At 63.4% G+C, this 24,152-nt stretch overlaps 1 protein-coding gene and 1 non-coding gene across 3 annotated transcripts; both read right to left on the bottom strand.

The window, feature by feature from the left end:
* Window positions 1-636: 636 nt before the first annotated feature.
* On the bottom strand, window positions 637-22,093 carry SREBF2 (sterol regulatory element binding transcription factor 2). 2 transcript variants are annotated; one of them, XM_003342171.3, is made up of 19 exons: window positions 21,836-22,093; window positions 12,746-13,174; window positions 12,405-12,586; window positions 12,142-12,288; window positions 11,847-12,071; window positions 11,615-11,729; window positions 10,827-11,008; window positions 8,283-8,475; window positions 7,818-7,999; window positions 6,997-7,273; window positions 6,747-6,916; window positions 6,216-6,384; window positions 5,771-5,888; window positions 5,500-5,609; window positions 5,177-5,309; window positions 3,069-3,237; window positions 2,287-2,472; window positions 2,078-2,189; window positions 637-1,996 (listed from the first exon to the last, which is right to left on the bottom strand). In XM_003342171.3, exons 1-19 carry the CDS (start codon window positions 21,921-21,923, stop codon window positions 1,776-1,778), a joined length of 3,408 nt encoding a protein of 1,135 aa, XP_003342219.2. In that variant the 5' UTR covers window positions 21,924-22,093; the 3' UTR covers window positions 637-1,775. The 2 variants fall into 2 exon arrangements, with proteins under 2 accessions (XP_003342219.2, XP_056653420.1); XM_056797442.1 differs by having other exon boundaries at window positions 637-2,189; window positions 21,836-22,081.
* MIR33 (microRNA mir-33) lies at window positions 2,895-2,962 on the bottom strand. Its single transcript, NR_034986.1, has one exon. It is a non-coding gene; the product is annotated as a microRNA mir-33 (primary transcript).
* Window positions 22,094-24,152: the final 2,059 nt, after the last annotated feature.

Genomic DNA, 24,152 nt, shown 5'->3' with positions numbered 1-24,152 from the left:
GCTGTGGAGCGCCCCGTCTGGGCGGCCCGGTGTGGCCCTGGCACTGCGGCGCTCTGCGGGATTCTCAGGAAGCTTTTCTTTGCCGGTGTGGTGTGCGGGGCGCCTCGCGTGCCCAGGACGGCCTGGTGGCGCTTTTTCTCGGGCAGTCCCGGGGTGCCCGTCTGCTCTTTTGGGGGGAACAGGCGGGTCGGCCTCACCCCTGGCATCCCTTGGTTTTCCTGGGCCGCAGAGATGCCAGGCCCAGGGCCCAGCGCGGCCCGGCTCGAGGCTCTGCCTCTGCAGCCTGGCCATCCTCACACACACGCGGGCTCCCCGTCTCCGGCCTCCAGGCCTCGGCCCGGGCCGTTCCTCCTGCTGCCTCAGAATCTTGGTGGCCAGTCGGAAGCTGTGAAATGCGGAGGCCGCCACCATCGGGAGAACTGGGAGCCGCCGGCCTGAGCCCCCCCCCCCCAACCAAGGGGGCCGGGGGTGGCTGAAGGGGACCAGAGGCCGAGCCCCTCCCCAGGGAGCAGAGAAGAGGCCCGCGGGGGCTGGGCCCAGGGAGTCCCCTACCATCTCCCAGGACCCCCGGATGGGGACGCAGAATCACAAAGGCCGGAGAAAGCCCGGGACGAATGAGCACGCGGGCCAGGCCTGGCGAGACCAAGCTCAGTTTATTGAGTATCCTGATTCCCGGACAAGGTACGCGACTGAACATAGGAAAGGGCCTTTGGGGAGCCGTGAGCCCCCGGCCTTCCTCGGGGGGCTGACTAGCACCCCAGTTCTACACATGAGCCTCCCCCCACCCAAACCCCCACCACCAAGGCACAGCATATACACACAGACACAAAACAACTCTCAGGGCCGGCGCCAGGCCCATAAATAAGAGAAGGAAAAGGGGGGTGCAGAGGCTCTGCTCTGCGCTCGGCGGGCCGACTGGGTCCTTACAGGGCCGGGGCAAAGGACCGTGGGAAATCCTGAAGAGCGGACGAGCTCAGGGGGGCTGGGGCGGGCTTCCCTGAGCCCCGATCCTGCCTCTGGCTGCCCCCATGGCCCTTTCTGTCCCAGACTGCCCTGCGCCCCTAAGCCCAGGCCTGCCGCAAACCAAAGAGCCAGCTGCCCTGGCGCCGTCTGCCATGCTGGGTCTCCCACAGGGAGTGGACAGAGATGGCTGGACACGTCTGTGATGCTCCATCGGAGGGCCCCCATCATGGGCTCCCCCAATGCCCCCCCCGAGGCGGGTCTGGGGGGTGGCCTCTGGCCTGGCTAGGGAGGGCCCGAGAGGACAAGAGCACCGCTGGGCACACACCCCAGTAGGCAGACGGGGTCCAGCCACGGCCACTTGCCTTGGAAGCCCGATTCTCGTGGACCAGGAGAAAGAGACGGACAGGGAAGGGTGGGCCACTTAGGGAGGATACCGTTTATTTTTCTTAGAAAATTAAAAAACGATGATTTTATTCCATATTTGCCCTGAGCGCGGCCTGCCCTTCTCTGGGGCTCCCCTCGGGAGCTGGGCGCTGGGACCGGCCGCCACACTCACCCCTACAGCTACGCTTGCACTACGGGGAAAAGAACGAAGACAGGACAAGGGATGGAGGCGCGGGGAAGAGGGACCCCGACACCCCGAAGCCTCGGCAAACCACGCGCGGCCTCCTCTCTCCCGGGAGAATGATGGAATGAGTTTCCGGGCTGCTCCTGGACTGGGCACAGGTGGACGGGGCACCCGGGGGTGGCGCGGGCCGAGACGGTGACAGAGACGGAGGGTTTGAGTGGCTGGGTGGGGGCCGGGGGCCGGCTTAGGAGGCCGCGATGGCGGTGCCCCCGCTCAGCTTGACGATCATCTGCTGGCAGTCGCTGCAAGAACGCTTGTCCCCCACTTTCTCCAGGGTCCGGGCGGCTTCTGCCAGCAGCACAGCCCGCTGGCCCGGGGACGAGAGGAAGGACAAGGGCAGATGGCGGCAGGCCAGCAGGATGGCGGCGGCCCGTTCTCTCTGCCCGGGCAAGGCGTCGGCCTCTCCTGCGGGGAGGGAGGGGCCCAGTGAGCCTCCACACCGGTGGCCACGTGGGCGTGCGGGCAGGGACTGGCCACCGGACTCACCGTGCTTGGGCGTCTGGGCCGAGCGGCGCCGCAGGCTGTGCTCCAGGAGCTGGTGGGTGCGGGTGGGGCTGGCGCCGGCCATGAGGCGCACAGTGGCCTCGTGCAGGAACACCTGGGGGCAGAGCAGGGCCGGCTCCAGGGGTCCCCTCTCCCCCCGGGGCCGCCGGGCTCCCTGCCCTCCCCTCCCTCCCCTCCCGGCCGCTCCTTACTTTCCGGTAGGCCGGCCGGAAGCTGTGTGCCAGCCGGCGCAGGCTGCCCAGGTCCCTCTGGAAGCCGGCGAGCTCGGGGGCCGAGGCGTGGCAGGTGTCCCCGGGGGCCGGGCTGGAGCCGGCCTGCTTCTGCCACAGCACGGTGCGCAAGGACAGCAGCAGGTCGCAGGCGAGCAGCTGGACCACCTGCAGGGGCCGGAGCAGAGGGAGGTGGTGGGGGCCGGCCCAGGCGCCCCGAAGGGGGAGAGGAAGCGGGCTGCGGGGGCTTCCCCCACAGCCCACCAGTGTACGTCAGCACCGGCGGGAAGCAGGCCGCTGCTGGCGTAGACTGAGGACGGGCAGGGCCAGGGCGCCGGCGCGTGCTCCTCCTCCTCCTCCACCTCGGCAGCAGCTTCTGGGCAGACGTCTTCGCCCCGTCCTGGCACCGCGCAGGCGCCGCCCGCCCGCCCCCTCCGGGAGGCAGCTTTCCGGCCAGCAGGCTCAGTTCTAAGCCCTCCGGGCCTTTGCCAGCGCCCACAGAGCGCCGCCTCGCCAGGCTGGCCCGGGAGAGCTCGGGAGAGGCAGCGAGGGTGGCGGAGGCGGTGGTGGCGGCGGCGGCGGCAGCGCGGGCCTCTGGGATGCACTGTGGAAACATTGCACGGCCCGGACACGACGTGCAATGCAACTACAATGCACCCCAGCCGCTCGCTCACAGGGTGCTCTGCCTGCCCGGCTGCCCTGGGCCTGACTCTGGCTGCCACCCCCGGGGCGCCCCCCCCCCCCCCCGGAGCTCCAGCGCTTACGTGGGTGAGCCCTGCGTCGGAGGCCGTGCCGCTGACATTGAGGCTGCCCCAGAGGTGGCCGCTAGCCCTCTCGCAGTGACCGAAGGAAGTCTGCTGGGCCTCGGCCTTCCCTGAGAGCGAGGCGTGCATGGCCCGGCAAATGTGGAAGACGGCCTTCACGAGGGGATTCCTGGGGGAGAGGACACATAAGACAATGTGATGACCTCCTGATGACCACCAAGTGACCAGCCAGTCCATTGATGTCCGCCGGCACTAACGGGCCCACTGACCAAGGCCAGCGTCACGGCCTCTCCCTTGGATCAAAAGGCGAGGTCCTTTCCCTGGGAAGGCTGCCCACCCTTGCCTCTGCTGAGCATTCTGGGTACCAGCCACTAGCAGTGCAAGTCTACAGAGGGGGATGAGGCGCCCAGGGGAGTCCCGAACCAGACAGCTGCTGAGCCCATGGGAAGGCCAGAAGGCCCCAGACCCTAAGCTGACCCCAACCCCCTCCTTCAACATCCCCACCCAGGCCTGCAGAGGCCAGGCACAAGGAGCAGCGCCAGGGAGCACCCTGCATGGGGCAGCCCCGTGTACACTGGGAGGAGGTTCTACGCCAAGCTCAAAGCCGCCAAGATGGAAACTGGTCACATGGGAAAGTGCTGGGCCAGCGGCCAAGAGCCCGGGGTTTTGGTCCCCCCTATTGTGCCCACAACCTGTGTCTCTGGGGACCCGCCACCCCCAATGTCTGAAGAGCCCCATCTCAGACGCCGGCCAGCCTCTCCCGCATAAACCTGAGCATTCTCGCTCCATCCCAAGCGGAGAGGCATCCAACCTACGCTTAGAGCCCTCCAAAGACGGGGTGCCACCACCTCCCAAGGCAGCCTACACCATCTGGGAACAGCTCAGGTCTTTGGGGTGCTCTGTAGGTCAAGTGCTTTGCCAGCCAAGGATTCAAGGAAGAGCCACCCCTGGGATCCCTCGGCCGAAAGCCGCCTCTGCGCCTGTCGCCTCCTGGGGCCCTGCCTCCTCGGGCTCCCTCTGGTGGTGGCTCTCCTTGGCTTCTTTCCGGCTCTTCCCGGCCATGCCAACTCAGGCTGCTCATTTGCGAGGACCCCAGAGAGCCCGTCACCATCCTGATGTCCGAAGCTAGTTGGGGCGGCCGTCACAGGGGGAACTCTGGCTCCCATAAATCTCATGCAGCCAGCAGGGTGCGCTCTCTGGGTTTATCTGGCCTCTGGTCCAGCAGAGGAGCCCCAGCAGGCCCAGGGTGGACCCGATGTGCTCCGCGCTCCCTTCATGCTCCAGAGGTTTCAGTGCAGGTCGAGGCCCCGCCTGGGCCCCTTCAGGTGCTCCAGCAGCGCCCAACGCCCTCCCTGTTCGATGTCTAAGATGGTCCCCAGGAACCAGTCAGCTCTGCTGGGTTATAGGACTGCCCTTCGGAAGTCATCCGTGAAGCCATGTGGGGCTGGGCACGGGGCCAGGCATGGGTGTCGCCCCAGCATCTTGTGGATGAGGGCGCAGAGGCAGAACCAGGATTCGAACACAGTTCCAACATACAGGCCGGCGATGGCGCTGTGATAGCTTCCCAGGGTGTTCGAAGGGGACCATGGCTCCACCCAGTGGCCAGAGGTCAGCAGGTGCTGGTTCATTTGGGCTCCCGGGGTGCTCTCCTCCTGGGCTCCCTCTCGGGCGCCTCTTGGCTGTCCTGGGCAGGAGCCCAGGAGGAGTGGACAGCCCCACCCCCAGCGCCTCCCTTCTCCCCCCTTTGGCCCTCTTTTCCCTCCCCCGACCCAAGACGGCCCGCCTACCCTCCTTCCACTCTCGGGCACACGTTGGCTGGATGCCATGCACGCTGCCGGCTTGGCTGGCAGCCTCTAAAGCCCGGCCAGAGAGCGGCCGAGGGTCCACTCCTTCCTGGGGCGCCAGAACTACCGGCTGCTCCCGACAATGTTGGGTCTCCTCCGAAGGAGGCGCTGGTGAGCCACACACTTTGGAGGGCTTCAGCTCATCGCCTCACGCGTGCAGCCCCTGGCATGGAGGGCCGACACTCCAGCCCCTGGACTCGCCGAGGCCCCCCCCCCCCCAGACAGCCCGCTCCCCGCACCCCGAGGAGGGAGAGGCGCACGCACTCTGCCATCTCCAGGGACTTGGGGAGCCTCTCGACCTCGGTGAAGCGTGACCGCACGATGGCATCATCGCCCTGGAGCCAGCCGACGGCCATCCAGACCGCGCACGTCCACCACCTGCAGATGACGTCTGGCCCTAGAAGGGGAGCAGAAGGCACCCGGCGGTCAGTTCCTGACGCCCAGTCGCATCACCGTCCGGCGAAGAGCGACACAATGGGCACAAGCGGTGGCCGGAGGACGCTAAGGGACCGACGAAGAGGCCGTCAATGCAGGGGGTGCCGCCTCCCTCCCTCCCCGGCCCGGGGCCTCCCCCCGGAGAGGCTCACCGAGGGCCGACTTGAGCACGGAGCCGCCTGTGACGGGCGGAGCCACGACTCCCACAGAGTCCACCAAGGAGTTCAGCAACTTCAGGTACTCCAGGGCTCCGGAGAGCTCGCTGAGGACAAGGCAGGAAGTGAGCTGACTCGCGCGCCCCGGCACCCCTCCCCGGCACGCCCTGGACCAGCCCCTCCCAGGGGAAGTGGCAGCTGCAGAGGGCCAGAGAAGGCTCCCCGACTGCCCCGTGGGGAGCAGGAAGGCCGGGCCGGGCCGCCGTACCAGGTCTCCTCCTGCTGCTCCACTCGGCCCTTCTCAGCCTGCGGCTTCACCAGGGCGCCCGTGGCTCGCTCCAGCAGGTGCTTGCAGAAGGCCTGGTGCACCTGGGCGATGGGATCGGCTGGAGAGGGAGAGCGGGTGGAGGCTGAGTCAGCAGCCTTCCAAGCCTCGCAGCCTCCTCCTCCCCCACAAAGCTCCACACCGTAAGGGGCAGGGACAGGGGCCCTGTGAGGGGAGCCCCCAACGGTGTGGGGGCCCGAGGGAAGAGCAGAGGGGTCTCCGCCAGGCCCGGGACAGTGGTCAGTGGGGAAGCGACGGAGGAGGCGGGACTGGCCGGCAGCCTGCCCGGTCCTTATGGCCAGGGAGCAGAGCAGAGCCAACCACGAAGGGTTTGGGCCAGGACAGCCAATGGCGCCGAGAAGGCCTCCCCGCCAGCCCCCCCGCCCACCTGGGTTCCGGGGGGCACAGAACAGGCTCTCCTTGGTGGCTGACGTCACGGACCAGCTGCGCTCCACAAAGAACTTCTGGCCCAGGGGGTGGCACAGCCAGCGCAGGGAGTCGGGGACGGCACTCCTCTCGGGGCCACACAAGCTCTGGGCTCGGCTCAGGAAGTAGCTCTGTGGAGGAGGGGCACGAGGGCTCTGGGGGTCTGTCGGTGTGGACGGCCCAGAGCCCCAGGGGCCGCTGCTGGCTCCCCCGGGCCCGCGGGCCCGAATGAGGGAGAGCTGCCGGCTCCCCCGGGCCCGAACGAGGGAGAGCTGCCGGCTCCCGCGGGCCCGAACGAGGGAGAGCTGCCGGCTCCCGCGGGCTCGTGGGCCCGAACGAGGGAGAGCTGCCGGCTACGATGGGGTGCTTGGAGGGGGAGGGGGGGCAGAGCTCTTCACGGAGAACGTCTGCTCTGGTCTACTGCTGAGGTCTGAGGCTGGATCGGAACTCGGCTCTTCCAGGGTCAGGCCAAATGGCCGGCGGGGGCACTCACCGCCAAGAAGCCCAGCTTGCCTCCGCAGCGGGTCTTGAGCCCCACGGCGGCCGTGAGGTGGATCTCTGCCCGCGTGCTGGGGGGGATCTTCTCCTCGGCACACTCGGCCAGGTTCACGGCGCACAGAGCCATGTGCAGGTCGGAGCAGGCCGAGCCGGCGGGGAGCTTGCCTGCAGGGAGGACACAGCTGCTCGGGCCGGCCGGCCGGCGCTGCCCCGCCCCCTCCCCAGAGCCCCGCCGGGCGCCTGACCTGTGATGTGCAGCTGGTGCAGCTTGTGGTAGGCCAGGGCGGCATCGCGGGCGCTGGTCTTGGCCTCGTCCTCGGAGCCCCTGGCGGCCGGGGCTGCCCGGCGCCGCCGCTGCGAGCCCTTCTTGAGCAGCCAGCGCACCAGCCGCAGCTTCTGCAGGCTGTAGCGGATCACGTTCCAGGAGAGGCCGCAGGCCAGGTCCAGGGGCGAGGCGGGCAGCGCGCGGCCCAAGACGGACAGGCACGTCCGCAGGTTGGAGGCCGCGGCGGCGAAGTCGCCCTGAAGGGGGAGGCGAGAAGAGCCGGCCAGGTTCCGTGGCGGCCGGGGGAGGAGCACGAGGGGCGCTAAGCAATGCCTGCTGACGGGCCGGGGGATGGGCCCCCCACTGTTCCAGGCCCACAGATGACGGAATGACGCCCCACATGCAAAGGAACGAATGGAAGGAAAGGGCCAACCAGAAACCAACACCGTGAAACTCAGCACAGAGAAGGGCAAAGCCCTGAAAAACCCTGAAAGCCAGCCAGCCTACGTGGCGGGCGGATGGCCCTGACAATTGTTCAGCATGAGCTCCGAGGTGCTGGGTTGGAATCGGGAAGATCTGGGTTCAAATCCTGCTTCAGACCCTTCCCAGCGGCATGACCCTGGACAAGTCCCTTTCCCAAATCTGGGCCTGTTTCCTGATCCAGAACCGGGAGGGAGGGAAGGAGGGAGGGCGGCTCTGCAGCCTCCAGGCCCAAAGCCGTGGTGCCCGTCACGGGAGCCCCCATCCCACGCTGGCAGGCCGCAGAGCCGGAGGAGGGCCAGGAGGGGGGGTAGGACGCACCTTGGCCAGGTCCAGGTCGGCCTGCTTGCGGTGGCGCCAAAACGTGACGGAGGTGCGCGAGTGCAGCCGGATGACGGGCTCCCCGTGGACCAGAAGCTTGATGAAGACACTCAGGACGATGAGCCCGTTTAGGAACCACAGGAGGAGGGTCGGGAACATCCAGTCGAACCAGCCGCCGGCCCCTGGGAGGACAAAGGGCTCGACTCGGGACGAGGAGCGGCCGGCTGAGGCCGAGCCAAAGCCAGGCGGCAGCCTCGCTCGAGGGCTGGAAGGGCTGGCGGAAGGCACGAGCCGGGCCGCCCCCCCAGAGGAGGAAGGTGGCTGCCCGGGGCACCGTCTCACTGTTGGGAGATTCTCGGGGTGCCCTGAGCCCACAAGAAGGGGCGAGCCGAGGGGGGAAAATGGCGCCGGGGACGTGCCCCCACCGGGGACCCCCACAGGACCTTCCCTGAAGCAGGGACACACCTGAGTCCAAGGAAAGGATGCTGCGGCCGGAGCCCCCCGCTGGCTGCGGGCCCGCGTCGTGGGCTCCCCCCCACTGCAGCAGGGACGTCAGGGGGTTGAAGGAGAGGCACAGGCAGGTGAGGGCGCACAGCAGGATCCGGGAGCGGTCCACCATGCCCAGCGCCACCGGAGGGGAGTCGGGCTCGTCCTTGACCTTGGACGCAGACAGGGAGGCCGTCAAGGCCAGATCGGCCCCTTGGGAGCCACCCGGAGTCTCCGTGGCGCCCTTCTGTCCCTCCTGCTGCGGCTCAGGCTGTCCACGCGCCCTTCTGGCTTCCGTGAACCGCGGCCGCCTCACCCTCTGCCCCTTTCCCAGGAGTCCCGTCTTCTCACCCGGCCAGCGCAGGGCCTCGACTGATGCGGCCTCCCTGCCGGCCGAGGGACCCTCAAAGGTCTCTGCCCAGCGGCGTGGCAGAGCCCCGGACCGGGGCGGGCCCTCGGCTTTCCCTCTAGCCACAGCTCGGGCTCCACGGCCCCGGGCTGGCGACCGGCAAGCCCGACGGCCCTGTCCCTCGGGATCCAGCCTGCGCGCAGTCTAGGACGCAATCGGACCGGCCCGTACGCAGCCATGGCGACTGCTCCAGGGGGACGTCCGAGCCTCTGCCGGCCTCCCTCGGCCTCCACTCCCTCTACGCAGCTCTCTATCCACTGAGCCAGCCGGCCACCCCTCCCCTTCTGTCTCAGAACGGACGCCAAGGCAGGAGAGCAGGAAGGGCCGCCATGCGACCAGGAAGTGTCTGAGGCCAGATCTGAATGCGAGTTCTGTCTCCAGGCCTGGGGCCCTGACCAGCGAGCTGCCCGCTGCCCCGGGACCTCTCTTGGGGCCTCCTTGCCTCCACTTAGTGAGAAGAGAGCCATCCCAGGGCCTCCGTCCTCCCATGTGAAATGGGAGTAACTGTTCTTGGGCTGCCACGACCCAACAGGCTTGGGTGGGAGGGTAGCCTAAAGAGCTAACTAAACGGGGGCTGGGCTTTCTTGAAGCCCTCGCCTTCCTTCCACCTGAGAATCAGTGCTCTGGGCCGTTCCAAGGGAATGGTCAGGGCTGGGCAGTGGGCTGAAGTGACTTGGCCAGGGTCACCCAGCTGGGAAGTGTGCGAGGCCTCCCTGGAAGCCGGCCCTGCCGTCTCTAGGCCCGGCTCTCCGTCCCCTGGGCGGCGCTTTTGAAGGAGGACAGCAGGGCTGATTTGGTGACAGTCACGGCCCCGAGAGCCCTTTGTGCCTCACCCCTCCAGGCCCGCTCCACGGCCGCAGGCCACCAGCTAGCTAGGCCTTCACAGATCATCTTCCTGAATCCCCATCGCCTAGGGCCGAGCCAGAGCCCTTCCACACCCGTCCTGCCAAGCTGGGTCACCCTGGGGCTAGGTCAGGGCCGAGGAGCAGGGTTCGGCCTTCGTCATTGTGCTCTCGGAGAGACCAAAGGGAGGGAGATGGGGCTGGCCAAGAGGCCTCTGGGAGGGAGCTGAAGCTGAGCCACTCGGAGGAGTTTTCAGTGTTCCAGCCATGAGACACTCGACAAATCTGTCCTCGTTCCCCAGAATCCTTGGGGGAGCAACTCGGAGCCCCGTTGGCAAACGCCACCAAGGCATCTTTTCAGGCTCCAAGCTCCCCAGGCCACAGTTTCTTCAGCGAGATTTCCCTGCGCGACCTCAAAGGAACGTTCCGAAGGGAAACTGAAGCTTGAAATGGTGCTTGGCTGCCGTGACTGCAATGTAGCTGGAGGCCCTGGGGCGCCCCCTGAGCCCCACAAAAGACAGCCAGCTCAGCCAGCCTCAACGCGGGCCCTGTTCCTTGCCTCTGGCCTGGGTTTCAATGCTCTCAGAGCCTACTGCCGATCCCCCAGAGACCCATCCCCGAGAAAGAGACCGGAAAGACAGACGGGCACAACGGCGCCCCTCCAGCTTCCCCCGGGCGGCTGCCACGTCCCTGCTTTCCCTGGCTGACGCTTCACGGAGACGGAGAAGCCAACTGGCAGGGCCCGGAGACCGTGGCCCCCCGGAGGGGCGGATGCGGCCAATGGCAGGGCAGCCCTCGCTCCTCTCAGAGAAGGGCCGGCACCCCCTGAAGCTGCCACACCGCTCCACTCGCGGGAGCACGCCTGAAGGCCTGGACCGTCCGTCGGCTGCTGCGAGAGCCCCCCCACTTCTCGGGCTCGGCCGCCGAGGAGCCTCTGAGCCAAGTCCTCACGACATGTGCGCCTTCAGCTCCCCGTCCGTCGCCCCCCACCCCCGACCAGCCACTCTTCGAGCCCTCCAGCGCTCGACGGTGCACACCGGGAGCCTCTGCGTCTCCGGCCTCCCGGGAGTCCCTGAAGGCTGAGGCCCCCCTTCCCAGCCTGCCTCTGTGCCGTACAGACCGTCGTTGGCGGGGAATCTGCCCCGACGGAAAGCGGGCTCCCCGAGGACGGGGCCATGTTTCTGCCTGTCTGTGTGCCCAGACCCTTAGCGCAGGCTCCGGCCCTTGAGCGGCCGCTTCCTCCCTCGGACGCTCCAAGTAGACTCGTCTTACCTTCGCGTCGTCCAACAAGGGGCTCCCTGGCTCCGAATCGATGGAGTACGGCGAGAAGCCTGCTTGGGAGCCCGAGTCCGAGGCCGGGGGAGACATCAACAGCACGTTCTGGTTGAAGTCGTCCATCTTCATGTCCAAATCGGCGTCCACCAGGCTGCCCAGATCGATGCCCTTCAGAAGCTCTGCAGGGAGAAGCAGATGGGGCCAGTGAAGCCCCCCGAATCAGCCCACACACGTGCTCCCCAGGCCAGGGAAAGTGCTCGGGGGCGCTGTGTGGGGAGGAAGCTCTCCCTCTCCCGGCGGCCCCCCAAACCTCTCTCCCCCTTTCTGGGGCCAAGCAAAATGGCTTGATGACGAGGCTCTGGATGAGCCAAAGCTGCACGGTGTCCCCCTTCCTCCCCAGGGCCAGGCTTCTTGGTCAGCTCGGCCTCGCGGCCTCCCCATCTGCCACCTGGTACATCTACGGGCCCTTCCTTCTCAGAATCCCATTTCTTGTGGCTCAACATGTGGGCTGGCAAAGGGACCATCCAGCCCGGCCCCCTGGCTCGGAAGCCTCTCCTGGGACAGTCCTCAGGGGGCCTCTTCTGAGTGACCCCCCTCTCTAGCCCGGCCCCCCGGCTCAGAAGCCTCTCCTGGGACAGCCTCGGGGGGGGGCCTCTTCTGAGTGACCCCCCTTTCCAGCCTGGTCCCCCCCCCTCCCCCCAGCTCAGAAGCCTCTCTTGGGACAGCCCTGGGGGGGGCTCTTCTGAGTGACCCCCCCCTCTAGCCCGGCCCCCTGGCTCACGTACTGGTCTTCTGGCTGGCCAGCTTCAGCACCATGTTCTCTTGCCGAAGTTTGTGATTGGCTTGCTGCAGGTACTTGATGTAATCAATGGCCTTCCTCAGCACTCCAGACTTGTGCATCTGCAGTGAGGGCAGACAGAGGGATGCTGCTGCAGGCCGGGGGCAGCGAGGGTGGGCTCAGAGGAGAGGGAGCTGCCCCGCCCCCAGGCCCGCCCCCAGGCCCCGCCCCCAGCGCACCTTGGCGTCGGTCCCCATGACCAGGTCTTTGAGCTCGATGATCTTGTCGTTGATGGAGGAGCGGTAGCGCTTCTCGATGATGTTGTGGGTGGTCCTTCTCTCCCCTTCCTTGGGGGGCTCCGGCTGCTTGGCGCTCCCGGGCACCTGCTTGATGGGCACCTTTTCCTGCCCCACCATCACGGGCATGGTGGTGAGGATGGTCCCGCTGCCGCCGCTGACCAGGGTCTGCAGCACAAGGAGCTTGGGTGAGGCCCCGCGGGGGAGGAGCCGGGGGGGGGCGAGGGGGAGCACTTACGGGGACCTGGAGGGCCGCGGTCTGAATGGGCGCCGCGAGGGCCGTGAGGGCCGGGTTCTGCACGGCCGCCACGACGGGGCTGCCGTCGGTCTTGAGCGTGGTCAGGACGAGCGAGTCTGTCTTGATGATCTGAGGCTGCACCAGCACCTGCGAGGGGGACAACGAAGGACGCTGGGCCGAGGAGGGGGCGCCGCACCCGGCTGACGCCGCCCGCCGCGCAGCCCTCGCACTCGGGCCCCTCGGAGCGCCCCCCCGGCACCTACCGGAACCTGCTGGACCTGCGGGGCGGCGACCGTCTGCACGGTGGCCGGCGCCAGGGTCTGCAGGGTGCCGTTGGCGGCCTGGGTCAGCACGCGCTGGGCCTGCACCGTCTGCACCTGCTGCTGGATGGTGACCGGCTGCACCTGGGAAGAGGTCACCAGGCTCGGCACTTGAGGCTGGAGGACTGGGGGAGAGAGCAGAGACCAGACGTCGGGGTGGGGGCGCTCCAGGGCTCCCCGCCCACAAGGGGCAGTGGGGGGGCAGCACGAAGACCCCCGGGGCCCCCTCCCGGCCCCCCCTTTGTGGCGCTCGGCAGGATGGCCCGGCCTGCCCTCTCCACTACCTTGGAAGCTGGTGGCCGCGTTCTGGTAGAGCAGGGGCTGCTGGATGATCCTGGTCGGGGGGGCCGTGCTGAAGGTGGGGGTGATCATCACGGTCTGTTGCTGCAGCTGCGGCGGGGGCTGCGGCTGGGGCTGCAGGCGGGGCTGGAGCAGGGGCGCGGGCCGAGGAGGGGTGGACGCCGGGCCCGAGGGGGCTTTGATGGGCCCGGCTGGAGTCTGGGGGAAGGACCCCGCCGACCCGGCCGACCCTCCCGCCGCCGCCGGGGCCGCCTGGCTGTAGGGCCTCGATGCGGGGCTCTCCGAGGGGCCCCCGCCGCTGGCACTGCCGCCGTGACCGTTCCCGCTGCCTCCTGGGAAAGCGCTGCCACAAAGCTGGTCGGAGAAGATGTCCGGAAACTCTCCCACCTGGCTGCTGACGAACTGGAGCATCTCTGCGAACGGGAGGGACGGAGGCCAGGCTCAGTGTGGCCACCGAGGACACCGGCGAGGGGGAAATGAAGTCGCCGCTGCGTCAGGTCTGCCTGCCTCGGTTTCCCCGTCTGTAAAGTGGGGGTCCTAAGAGCACCAGCCTCCCACGTCCCGCATGGACATCATCGCTCCCTCAGCCTTAGGGGAAGGGCACTGGCAGCGCCCGGGGCACGCCGCTCTGGGCGGGTGACGAGCCCCTGAGAAGTTTTCTCCTCTTTCACTCGGGCACAGCCCTCGGCGTGACCCCGACTCCGTACCGAGGCTCCGGGGGCCTCGGAACCAGGCGCCACGCAGGGCTCTCCCTCCTTTAACTTCCCCAAAAGCTGTTCGTTCTCTCCGGAAACCTCGTCCCCCCGGGCTCCCCGGCACCCGAGAGCCTGGAACGTCGGCTCAGAGCTGCGCCTCGATTCCTGCTGGGCCCCCGCCCGGCAGAGCCCGGCACCCCTGGGTCCGGGAAAAAGAGCAGCTGCATCGCCCCTTCCCCGGGGACACGGCAGGCGCTGACCGGGCAGGGGCCGAGCGAGCGTCTGGAAGTTCCCTGGTGGGCATCTTCCAGGCCAGGCCGAAGCGCCCCGGCACTCACTGACCACGCGCCGACCACACTCGGGGCCGTTTCCGCTCGGTTCTCCTCAACTCCATCACGGGCAAAGAGGAAGAAGGGCCCAGGCCTGGGCGAGCCCGGTGAGCGTTGCCGCGGAACTCAAAGACCCCGAAGCAGGTCAACACTTCAGGACGGCCCGGCCAAACCAGGGGAAGCCCTCGGAGCTCCCTGGGCCCGTCTCTCCAGCTCTCCATCCAGATTGTGCTGTGATCCTACCCTGGGGCCTCGGGCAAATCCCTCAGCTCAGCGGGCCTCCTCTTCTTCCTCGGGCCAAATGGGGCTAAAGGGCTCTGGGGGTCAGCCGTGTCCGACTCTGTGACCCTACAGACCCTAAGTCCATGGGGGTTTTCTCAGCAAAGATCCTGGAGTGGTTGACCACTGCCTTCTCCAGCTATTTTATAGGTAAGGAAACGGAGGCAAACAAGGAGAAGTGACTTGCCCAGGGTCACACAGCTAGTGACTGTCTTTTAGGCTGGATCTGAACTCCCCCCGCCCTCCATTCCAGGCTCCTAAGATTGTGTAAATCTAAAAGTTACAGTGAAGATTTTTTAAAGTGAGAAGTTTAAAAAAGTTTTGCCAACAGCAATCTGTGTGATTCACACACTGGAAAATGCCTCCCCTAACAAGCAGAAAGGCTCAGGGGTGCAGAGAGCAGGCATTTGGCTCCCTAGCCAGATTGTGCGAGTGAAGAAACGGGCCGCTCCAGACACAGACGAGCAGGCCTGTTCCCGCTGGGCCACTCTCAAGGACCCGGACCGCTGAAGGGGCCCGAGAAGCTGACAGTCCTCCCTCCCAGGGGCCTGCTCAGCGCCCCAGGCACAGCTTCCCCCCAGAACTCCAGGCTATGCCTCCCGGAACACCTGGGAGTGGTTATCACAGACAGTCTTTAATTTCCCCGGAGAGACATGAAGGAAGCAAGGAGGAAGATGCAGGGTTTGCTCAGCTTTTAAAATTAAGTTTCAATTTACACATGATGTACTTGGGGGGGGGGCAGCCCTGAGGGGACCTCCCAGAAACACCAGGCGGGCGGCTCCTCACCTTCCTGGTGCCAAGTGCTCAAGTCAATTCATGACATGATTTCCCCCAAAATTGCACCTGTTTTTAACAAACACACTAGGACAGCTGAGTAGCTCAGGAGATAAAGTGCCAGGCCTGGAGTTGGGAGGACCTGGGTTCAAATCTGACCTTAGACACTTCCGACTTATATGTCCTTGGGCAAGTGACTCAACTCCATTTGCTGAGCCACTCACTGCCCTTCTGTCTTAAAATGGACACTAAGCCCAAAAGTAAGGGTTCAAAAAAATAAAAACACACCAACCTTGGCTCCCCCAAGACCTAACCAAGTGTCCCCAAAACCCTATATGGGGATATTCAGCATAGAGTGAGTCCATCCATGAGGAGCTGCCAGTGGTGAGCAGCAAAGGGAGAGGTCTGAAGTCACAAGTCACACTCTGGCTAAATAACCAGCAAATCCACAAAGAAGCACCAGAAAAGGGGGATACTTAATGCTGGAGGGGCTGAGGAAAGACAGATTCACTATACCCAGACAATGGAACTGTGAACGTGTTCCCCTATGCCCAAAGGGCGCTAAAAGACTGTCTGCCCTTTGATCCAGCCATAGCACTGCTGGGTTTGTACCCCAAAGAGATAATAAGGAAAAAGACTTGTACAAGAATATTTATAGCTGCACTCTTTGTGGTGGCCAAAAACTGGAAAATGAGGGGATGCCCATCAGTTGGGGAATGGCTGAACACACTGTGGTATATGTTGGTGATGGAATACTATTGTGCTCAAAGGAATGATGAACTGGAGGAATTCCATGGGAACTGGTATGACCTCCAGGAAGTGATGCAGAGTGAGAGGAGCAGAACCAGGAGAACATTGTACACAGAGACTGATACACTGTGGTATAATCGAACGTAATGGACTTCTCCATTAGGGGCAATGCAGTGACCCTGAACAACTTGCAGGGATCCAGGAGAAAAAACACCATTCATAAGCAAAGGATAAACTATGGGAGTGGAAACACCGAGGAAAAGCAACTGCCTGAATACAGCAGTTGAGGGGACATGACAGAGGAGAGACTCTAAATGAACACTCTAATGCAAATATTGACAATATGACAATGGGTTCAAATCAAGAAAACATGTGACACCCAGTGGAATCACTCGTCGGCTATGGGGGGTGGGGGGGAGGAAAAGAAAATGATCTATGTCTTTAATGAATAATGCTTGGAAATGATCAATTATTATTAAAAAAAAGAAATTAAAAAAAAAGATTATGTCATTCCTCAATTGATAAGTGGCCAAAGGAGAGGAACAGGCAGATCTCACACAAATTAATTAAAGTTCTCTATAGTCAATACTAGTCAGAGGAATGCAAATTAAGCAATTTTGAGGTATCACCCCACCCACAGATTGACTATTATAACAGAAAAGGAAAAGGATAAAAATTCAGAGGGATATGGGAAAGCTGGGACATGAATGCACTGTTGAAGGAGTTGATTCAATCATCCTGGAGAGCAATTTGGACCCAAGTCTAAAGAGCCTGGAGAGATAGAGAACCAGAACCACTGGAGGTTACTGAATGAGAGAGAGAGAGAGAGAGAGAGAGAGAGAGAGAGAGAGAGAGAGAGAGAGAGAGAGAGAGGGAGACAGAGAGAGAGTGTGTGTGTGTGACATCTGTGCTTTAGGAAGACCAATCTGCTATGGGGTGACCTGGAGTGGTAAGAGTGACTTGCCGTAGGAGATCCAGCAGGAGTAGTAGTAGTCTCTCGGTAACCGAGGATGACGATTGTCTTCGTGTGTTTTTGTGCACAAAGACAATTGTGCATGAAGATTTAAGTGGAAAAGTCGATGCACAGAGACAGTCCCACTCTCTCGGCGTTGGAAGCCTGGGTCCAGGGGCATGAAAGGTCGTTACACCTGGAGACTTCCTCAGCTGCATTGGATGGCCGTGTTGTCTTTTGTGCTCCAACACGCCCTGAGCACTCCACAGTGCTTTGCTGCGTCGCCCTCTCAGCCGCTGAACCTTCTTGTAGGTTTCTTCCGTCTGTTCAGCCGAAGCAGCCTTCACATGCTGGGTGAGCAAAGCCCTGGTTCACCAGGGGTCAATGACCCGATGGCTACTCTCACAAGGTTTGGCCGGCCTGTTGAAGCCGTTGCCCAGGGTGTGGCCGCTGCCGCATGCTAGCAGCTACTGGGAGCCACCAGTGAGAGCTGGGTGTCAGGTGGAGGTCAGAGGCTGGAAAGCTGCCCTAGGAGGGCATGACAAGCCCTCCATACCAGAGATATATACTAGCCCTCTCTGTATTCTCTTACAAGAATGACTGATATGGAAGAAGTAAGTTTTGCGTGATAATGTATGTATAATCTAGATGAAATCTCTTACCATCTCTGGGAGGGGGGAGGGAAGGAGCCAATTTGGATCTTATAAATTTGGAAAACATGTGTGGAAAACTGTTATTACATGTAATTGGGAAAATAAAACATTTTTGAATTTAAAAAAGAAAAGAAAAAAGGCGGGAAGATGTGTCTGAATGGCTGCCAAGCAAAGGAAGAATAACGTCTCTGGGAAGGAGGAAGATGGCCAGGTGCTTGGCAGACCAGAGGCAGGGCACCTGAGCAGCAGAGGGTTTGCTGAACAGCAGCGGGCCACTGATGGAAAGGGGAGGGGGAGGATTTCTTTCCCCCAAAGGGCCCAAGTTTTACAAAATAAACCAAGGTTGCCTATGGATTTGGGAATGGTTGGCCCAACATGGACTTACTGATAGAGAACCACAAGACTAGAAAAAAGGCAGTCTCTCTGAGCCTCCATTTTCTCATCTGTAAAATGGGGACAATAATTGAACTACCTTATGAGGTGGCTGGGAAGAAAGGATCTTGTCCAACAATCACAATCAAGTTGGAGCCATTGCAGGTTTTAATCCAATCACCATCAGATTTACATAGAGCCTTTATTTCCTCTCTAAGCCTTCATCTCCTCCTTTGTAAAAGGAGGGAAAAACATGTATTAAGCACCTACAAGGAGCACAGTGCAGAGTGCCAGGCTAGAAAACTTATTTTCCTGAGTTCAAATCTGGCCTCAGATACTTACTAGCTATATGATCCTAAACAAGTCACTATCCCTTGTTTGCCTCAGTTTCCTCATCTGTCAAGTAATCCAGAGAAGGAAATGATGAACTCTTCCAGTATCTGTCAATAAAACTCCACCAGGGGTCCAGAGTCACCAACAAGAAATGAAGACCTGCCCCGAGGAGGGGGTAGATGTGGAAGAGACTCTGTGAAGGCAGGACCAACAGGCCCTGCCAACAGCTTGGTGAGACAGAGAGAGGGAGGAGTCCAGGATGACTGGTGACGAGCCAACCAAGCCATCCCTGCACGTGGCAGGGGTCGAATGGAGATGTGGGAAGAGAGGAGGCCAGGCCAGTGTGTGAACGGGGGAGGCGTGCTCAGGGGCATGGCCCGCGCCTCCTTGTCTACCTGACAGGAGGGCCCTGCCCCGGCGAGGAAGACGGGGGCCTGGTGCCAGCCGAGTCAGCCATGTGACGCCGTCTCTGGAGCTGCCTCAACGAGCGGCAATTAGAGGAGAACCAAAAGGAACAGACAACTGCCCTGGACCAGGAGGCCCTCCAGAAGCAGTTCCACAGAGTCACAGACAAAAGGACCTGCCTGGACCAAGAGAGATTTAGCAGCTCCTTCTGCTGGCAAACTGGAAACCGAGGCGGAAGCCCCCCTTTGGAGGGGGCTGGACTGGAATGCCGGCCCTAAGACCAGTGCGACGCCCTCCGGAGCTGTCTCTGCGACCCGCATGCGGGTGACGGAAGCAGCTGCGAGCCAATGGACGTCCGCCAGGAGGCGCCACAAGAGGACACAGACCCCTGGGCCCCGAGGGTTCCCCCAGTGGGCCCTCTGACAAGGAGGGCCCGAGGGCGCGCCAGTGTGCCGTGTTGGTAGGCCGGGGAGGGCCCAAGCAAAGGCAGCCCAGAGCCTGCCCTCAAGGAGCTACTGGCTGGCGATTGGAGGGCCGGACGGATGCTCAGGAAGTGGCTGCGGAGGGCCCAGGACCGAGGAGGCGTCTCATCAGAAGAAGGATCGGGGAGATTTCCAACAGGGAGTCTGGGCTGGAGCAATATTTGCAGGCTCCAAGTTCCATTTCTATGGCCTGGAAGGGGTGCAAAGCCCATCCCCACAGCTCCCCATTTCTGAGAGAAGGAGCACCGATGAGGGGCTTCCCCCCCTGGCCATGCCCCTTCCCGTCTTAGGCCTTGGCCAGTGCCCGGCACACAGCGGGTGTCTCCTAAAGGCTCACTGACAGGCTAAACAGGGTCTGAGGTGGCATTTGAACCCAGCGCCGGCTGGGTGGGCGGCTCTCACTGTATTCTCCTTTCCCCAAACCACAGTCCTGTCTGACGGCCGGCAACAAGGACTTCTGGAGGAGCTCCTGCCCAGGTCAGGCCTGTGCGCTGGGGGCAGCCTGAGGGCACACGCATGTCCTGGTGGCCCCTGCAGCCCTGAAGAAGAGGCTCAGAGGCTGAGGAGGCCCCCAGCAGCTGACCCAAAAATGGCAGCGCTTTCCAGGGCAATCTGGAGGTCCGAGTGCGGTCCGAGCCCCAAAGGTCACTGCCACCTGACAGCGACCCGTGTCCCACCTCAGACTGCCCGACGGTCTGGACTGGCCCCACAGCCCAGCCTCTCCCCACTGTTTCTCTCTGGCAAGAGGAGAGAGCGGCGGCTCTGCTCCCCGAGATCTGCGTGACCTCCGGCACGTCCCCCTCGTCCCCGCCTCAGTTTCCCAATCCATAAAATGAGGGAACGGGACCCACATGAGGTCACTTCAAAGGGAAGTCTGCTAGGAGCCTTGAGATGACCCACCTGCGCCTCGAGCCCTTCTCTGAGGGGTCAGGAGGGAAAAGCTTTCGCGGACAGACAGGCAGACAGACAGGCCCTGAGAGCGGCCCAGCAGCCCCGCTGGCTTTCATCTGCCCACAAAGGCAGCCCAGAGGCCTCCTCAAGGGGCTGGAGTGGGCTTGCCAGTGAGTGTGGCCGATCCCTGTCCCGCTCCTCAGCTCATCATCATCATCGCTCAGAGGAAGGGGGCCAGCAAAGGGGCTGGGGGCCCCCCCACTCCTCCCAGGGCAGGGAGAGGCCTGGGGGAACTCCTGAGTATCGCTAGGCGTTTCCTACCTGCTTCCTGGCTCAAGGGCGGCAGCAGACTGGGCCGACCTGTTCCACTGGGCAAACTCCCAGGCGGGGCCCAGAGACTAAGCGGACGGAGCAGAGAGCACAGGCTGATTTGGGGGCTCCAATGAGCCCTTAAGGCCCCCCAAGGGCCATCCTGAGGCTCCCTCCTGGACCGCTGCGTCCCTGCGAGGCCCACCTCTCGGGTCCAGGCCACTGGCCCAGGAACGCCCCCAAGTCCACACAGGCTGGAAGCAGGGGCCTTCTGTGAGCAAGCCCCCCCCCCCCCCCCAAGCTGCTTCTGGAATCAGGCCTCTAAAAAAGGGCCCTGAGGCTGAGCGAGCCCCACGCACTCCTCTAAGGCCAGGGGAGGCTGTCCAGCACTGCCTGGACTCTCTGTCCCCCCCCCCCCCCCCCAGAAAGCCCCTGGAGGGCCAGACTGCAGAATTCCCAGTGCCCCCCCCTCAGGGCTAGGGTGGCACAGGGGAACGCTTGCTGCGCCTGCTCAACCGACTAAACTCCATGGCGGCAGGAAGAACGGCAGGATCGGGGGTCTGGGCCAGCCCCCCCGACCCACGATGGGGTCAGCAGACCCCAGAACACGGCTCCCTCCTGAGCAAATCTTAGACACCAAGGCAAGAGGCATGTCTGCCCGCAGCGGGCTGGGCACCACGGGCAGCAGACTGGCCAGGCATGCCATCCACACTGACTGCCACCAGCCACCCAGAGGCTCCAGGACACTCAGTAAGAAGCGGGATCCCCTCTTCCAGGCAGGCAAAGGGAGGGTCACAGAGCCAGTAAGAACTGGGGCGCTGAGGGAGGATCCCTCACTGCAGGGCCTCGGAGCTAACATCCAGACCTCCGCCTGGCCACCTCCAATGGGGATGAGCCTCTCCCGTCTGGGCCTCCACTTTCTTCTCCATACAATGGGCTCTCAGGGGCAGAGGCACCAGTGGCAGAGGCCTGGGGGGCCACAGGCCAGCCCCTCCTGGATCAATGAGGAAGCTGGCTGTGGGCCTGTGGTTAAAGAATGACAGACCTCATTAACTCAGTCCCTCGGGCCACCGGAGATGAGCCCTAGGAGGCCCTGGCATGGGGCTGCCACCTTTGGGACCCTGGGCAGGCAGGCAGACCGCTCAGGCGGTGTCAGGGGCGGGGTGGCTCCTGACCCCCATCACCCCTGGCTAAAAGGGCCAAAGGAAGCCAGAAGTCAGCTCCCACCTGCTGCTCCTGCTGGAGTCCCCGCAGGGCCCTGGAAGCCCCCAGCCCGGTCAGAGAGACCCAGAGAGGCTCGCTGCCCCTCCCCACTCTGCACGGCCATGCCTTCTCCCTCCTCAAGTCCGTGGGCAGCTGCCCCCCCCAGAGGCCCCCTCAGATTCCGCCACCCAAGCCTCTAAACTTCCTCCCAGACTTCTCGGGGTTCCCTCCTTCCTTGCCTCAACACCTGGTCTCTAATTCTAGCTTTGCCCCTGGGGTGGGCCACTGACCCTGACCCCCGGCCTCAGTTTCCCTGGAAGGGGTATGGGATCAAGGGGTAATCCGCTCTCCATACTACTTCGGCCCCCCAGATCACCCCATCGGTGTTCCCGAACTAGGGGGGCTGGTCCCTCCCTCCCTGAACCCTCAAACTCATCCTCAAGACTCCCCCTGCCTGGTCTCCTTAACTAGAGGTGCGCTCCTGGGGGGACATAGAGCTCGGGGGGAGGGGAGTGACAGCTGCACGTGGGGGCCGGAGCCGGGGGAACAGAGCGAGGGCGTGGTTCCGGGGGCGTGGGGCGCCCCCGGGAGGGGGCACGGGGGAGGGGCACGGCGAGGGTCCCCGCGCAGGCGCAGTCGCCACTCACCGTCGATGTCCCCTAGAGTGAGTTCATCTCCCAGCTCCGTGAGGGTGTCCATGGTCTCCATGGCGCCCAGCTCGCCGCTCGTCTCCATGGCTGGGCTCAGCGCACTGGACCCTCGACTCTGACTCGGCACTCAGCGGCGCGTGCCCATCTCTCCGAGCTCGTCGAGCTCGCTAGGTCGCCGCCGCCGGACACCGCCTCACCGGCCCGCGCCAGCCGCCGCCATGTTTGCGCGGCCCGGGACTTCGTGGGATGAGGGCGGTCCCTCCCGGGCGGGGTTCCCCGCCCCCGCCCCCCGTAGGCCCCGCCCCCGCCCCGCGCTCCGTTGTTTGTTGTCAATGAGACCAGGTCGGCCACAACCAATGGACGTGCAGCGTGGCGCGTGGGGTGATGGTGCGTCACCGATCAGCAGCTACTATTTGCATGGCCAGGCCCCGCCTCCTCCCGGCACCACCGCCCCATCCGCACCCTGCAGCGAATCCGAGCGTAAAGCGGCTGGGGCTCGGCCGCCTGCCCCCACCCGGCTTTAAAGGGGCCGCGCTCCGCCTTCTTCCCCTTCTACCCTACGCGGCCGTTTCGCTTCCGCTGGGACCCCGCTTCGTCCCCACACCTAGGCGAAGACGGGACACGCCTCGAGCTCGTCCTGGAAATCCAGAGGCCTCCCCAGTCCCCCTCCTCTCGGAGCCTGCGCCAGCCACGTGGTGCCCCGCCAGTCCCCGTGGTGGGATGGCCCAGCCCTCTCCTGGGCTTCAGTGTCCTCATCTGTAAAATGGGACAGCCCCAAATGTGCCACGTAGTGAGGAAGCCTGGCCCAGGCCTACCAAGCCACTAGACCCGGGGGCGGCGGCCTCGGAGCGGGATTGCTTTTGGCTTTTGAAGGGAGGGGACCGGTCCAGAAAATGACGGGAAGTTCATTTTAAAGGGGGGCGGGGCCAAGCGGCGACTACCTGTTTGCAGAGCCCGCCCGCCTCCGGAGCCCTGGACCGGCCTGAAGCTGCCTCTTTGCAAGTCCCCTGGCCCATGGTTCCCCCACTAACCCCAAGTACTCCCGGGTCTGCCCCTCAGCCCGAGAACCAAGCTGCTGCTCCTCTCGCAGTGTCCACCACAGAAAGAACAGGGATCCTGGGCATCCCAGGGAGGCTTTGGCCACTTCTGCCTGCTGCAGACTTAGAGCAAGTGCCCTGAAAAGCCGCGCACCTGCGATTCGAACCCAGATCCCTGGGGTCCTGACCCTGCCACCCTCTAATGTGCCATCAGATCATGTAAGGCCTAAACCAAAACCCAGCTTCACTATCACTGCAGTCCCAGCCCTGTTCTCCAAGTCCCCATCAATGGTGCTGGCTGAAAAGGGGTGGGAGGGAAAAAAGGGAGGGAAGGAGGAAGGGAGGGGAGGAAGAGAGAGAGAAGGGAGGGAGAAGGGAGGGAGGGAGAGAAGGAAGGAAGGGAGGGAGGAAGAGAGGTAGGGATGGAGAGAAGGGAGGAAGAGAGAAGGGATGGAGAGAGATAAGGGAGGGAGGTAGAGAAGGAAGAGAGGGAGAAAGAAGGAAGGAGGGGAGGAAGAGAGAAGAGAGGTAGGGAGAGAGAAGGAAGGGAGGAAGAGAGAAGGAAGGTAGGGAGAGAGAGAAGAAAGGAGGGTAGGAAGAGAGAAAGAAGGGAAGTAGGGAGAGAGAAGGAAGAGAGGGGGAAAGAAGGAAGGAGGGGAGGAAGAGAGAAGAGAGGTAGGGAGAGAGAGGGGAGGAAGAGAAAGAAGGGAGGAAGGGAGGGAGGGAGGAAGAGAGAGAGGGAGGGAGAGAGAAGGAAGGGATGGAGAGAAGGGAGGTAAGGAGAGAGAGGAAGGGAGGGAGGAAGAAAGGAGGGGAGGAAGAGAGAGAAGGGAGGTAGGGAGAGAGAGGAAGGGAGGGAGGAAGAAAGGAGGGGAGGAAGAGAGAGAAGGGAGGTAGGGAGAGAGAGGAAGGGAGGGAGGAAGAAAGGAGGGCAAGAAGAGAGAGAAGGGAGGTAGAGAGAGAGAAGGGAGGGAGGGAGGAAGAAAGGAGGGGAGGAAGAGAGAGAAGGGAGGGAGGGAGAGAGAGAAGGGATGGAGAGAGAGAAAGAAGGAAGGGAGGGAGAAGGGATGGAGAGAGAGAAGGAAGGAAGGGAGGGAGAGAAGAAAGGAGGGTAGGAAGAGAGAAAGAAGGGAAGTAGGGAGAGAGAAGGAAGAGAGGGGGAAAGAAGGAAGGAGGGGAGGAAGAGAGAAGAGAGGTAGGGAGAGAGAGGGGAGGAAGAAAGGAGGGGAGGAAGAGAAAGAAGGGAGGAAGGGAGGGAGAGAGAAGGGAGGGAGGGA

This window comes from Monodelphis domestica, chromosome 5 (genome assembly GCF_027887165.1).
Source record: "Monodelphis domestica isolate mMonDom1 chromosome 5, mMonDom1.pri, whole genome shotgun sequence".
Classification (NCBI taxonomy): domain Eukaryota; kingdom Metazoa; phylum Chordata; class Mammalia; order Didelphimorphia; family Didelphidae; genus Monodelphis; species Monodelphis domestica.
The sequence above is the reverse complement of the archived record's forward strand: the minus strand, read 5'-3'. Positions and strand labels throughout refer to the sequence as shown.

What these genes read in the sequence shown, in the direction of transcription:
- SREBF2 (XM_056797442.1), bottom strand. Translation starts at nt 21,923, where the DNA reads ATGGAGACGAGCGGCGAGCTGGGCGCCATGGAGACCATGGACACCCTC. An exon ending in GCTGGCCAGCCAGAAGACCA is followed by an intron (nt 11,009 to 11,614) that starts GTACGTGAGCCA and finishes TTCTCCCTGCAG; the next exon opens with AGCTTCTGAAGGGCATCGAT. An exon ending in GAGCAGCAGGAGGAGACCTG is followed by an intron (nt 5,610 to 5,770) that starts GTACGGCGGCCC and finishes CCTTGTCCTCAG; the next exon opens with CGAGCTCTCCGGAGCCCTGG.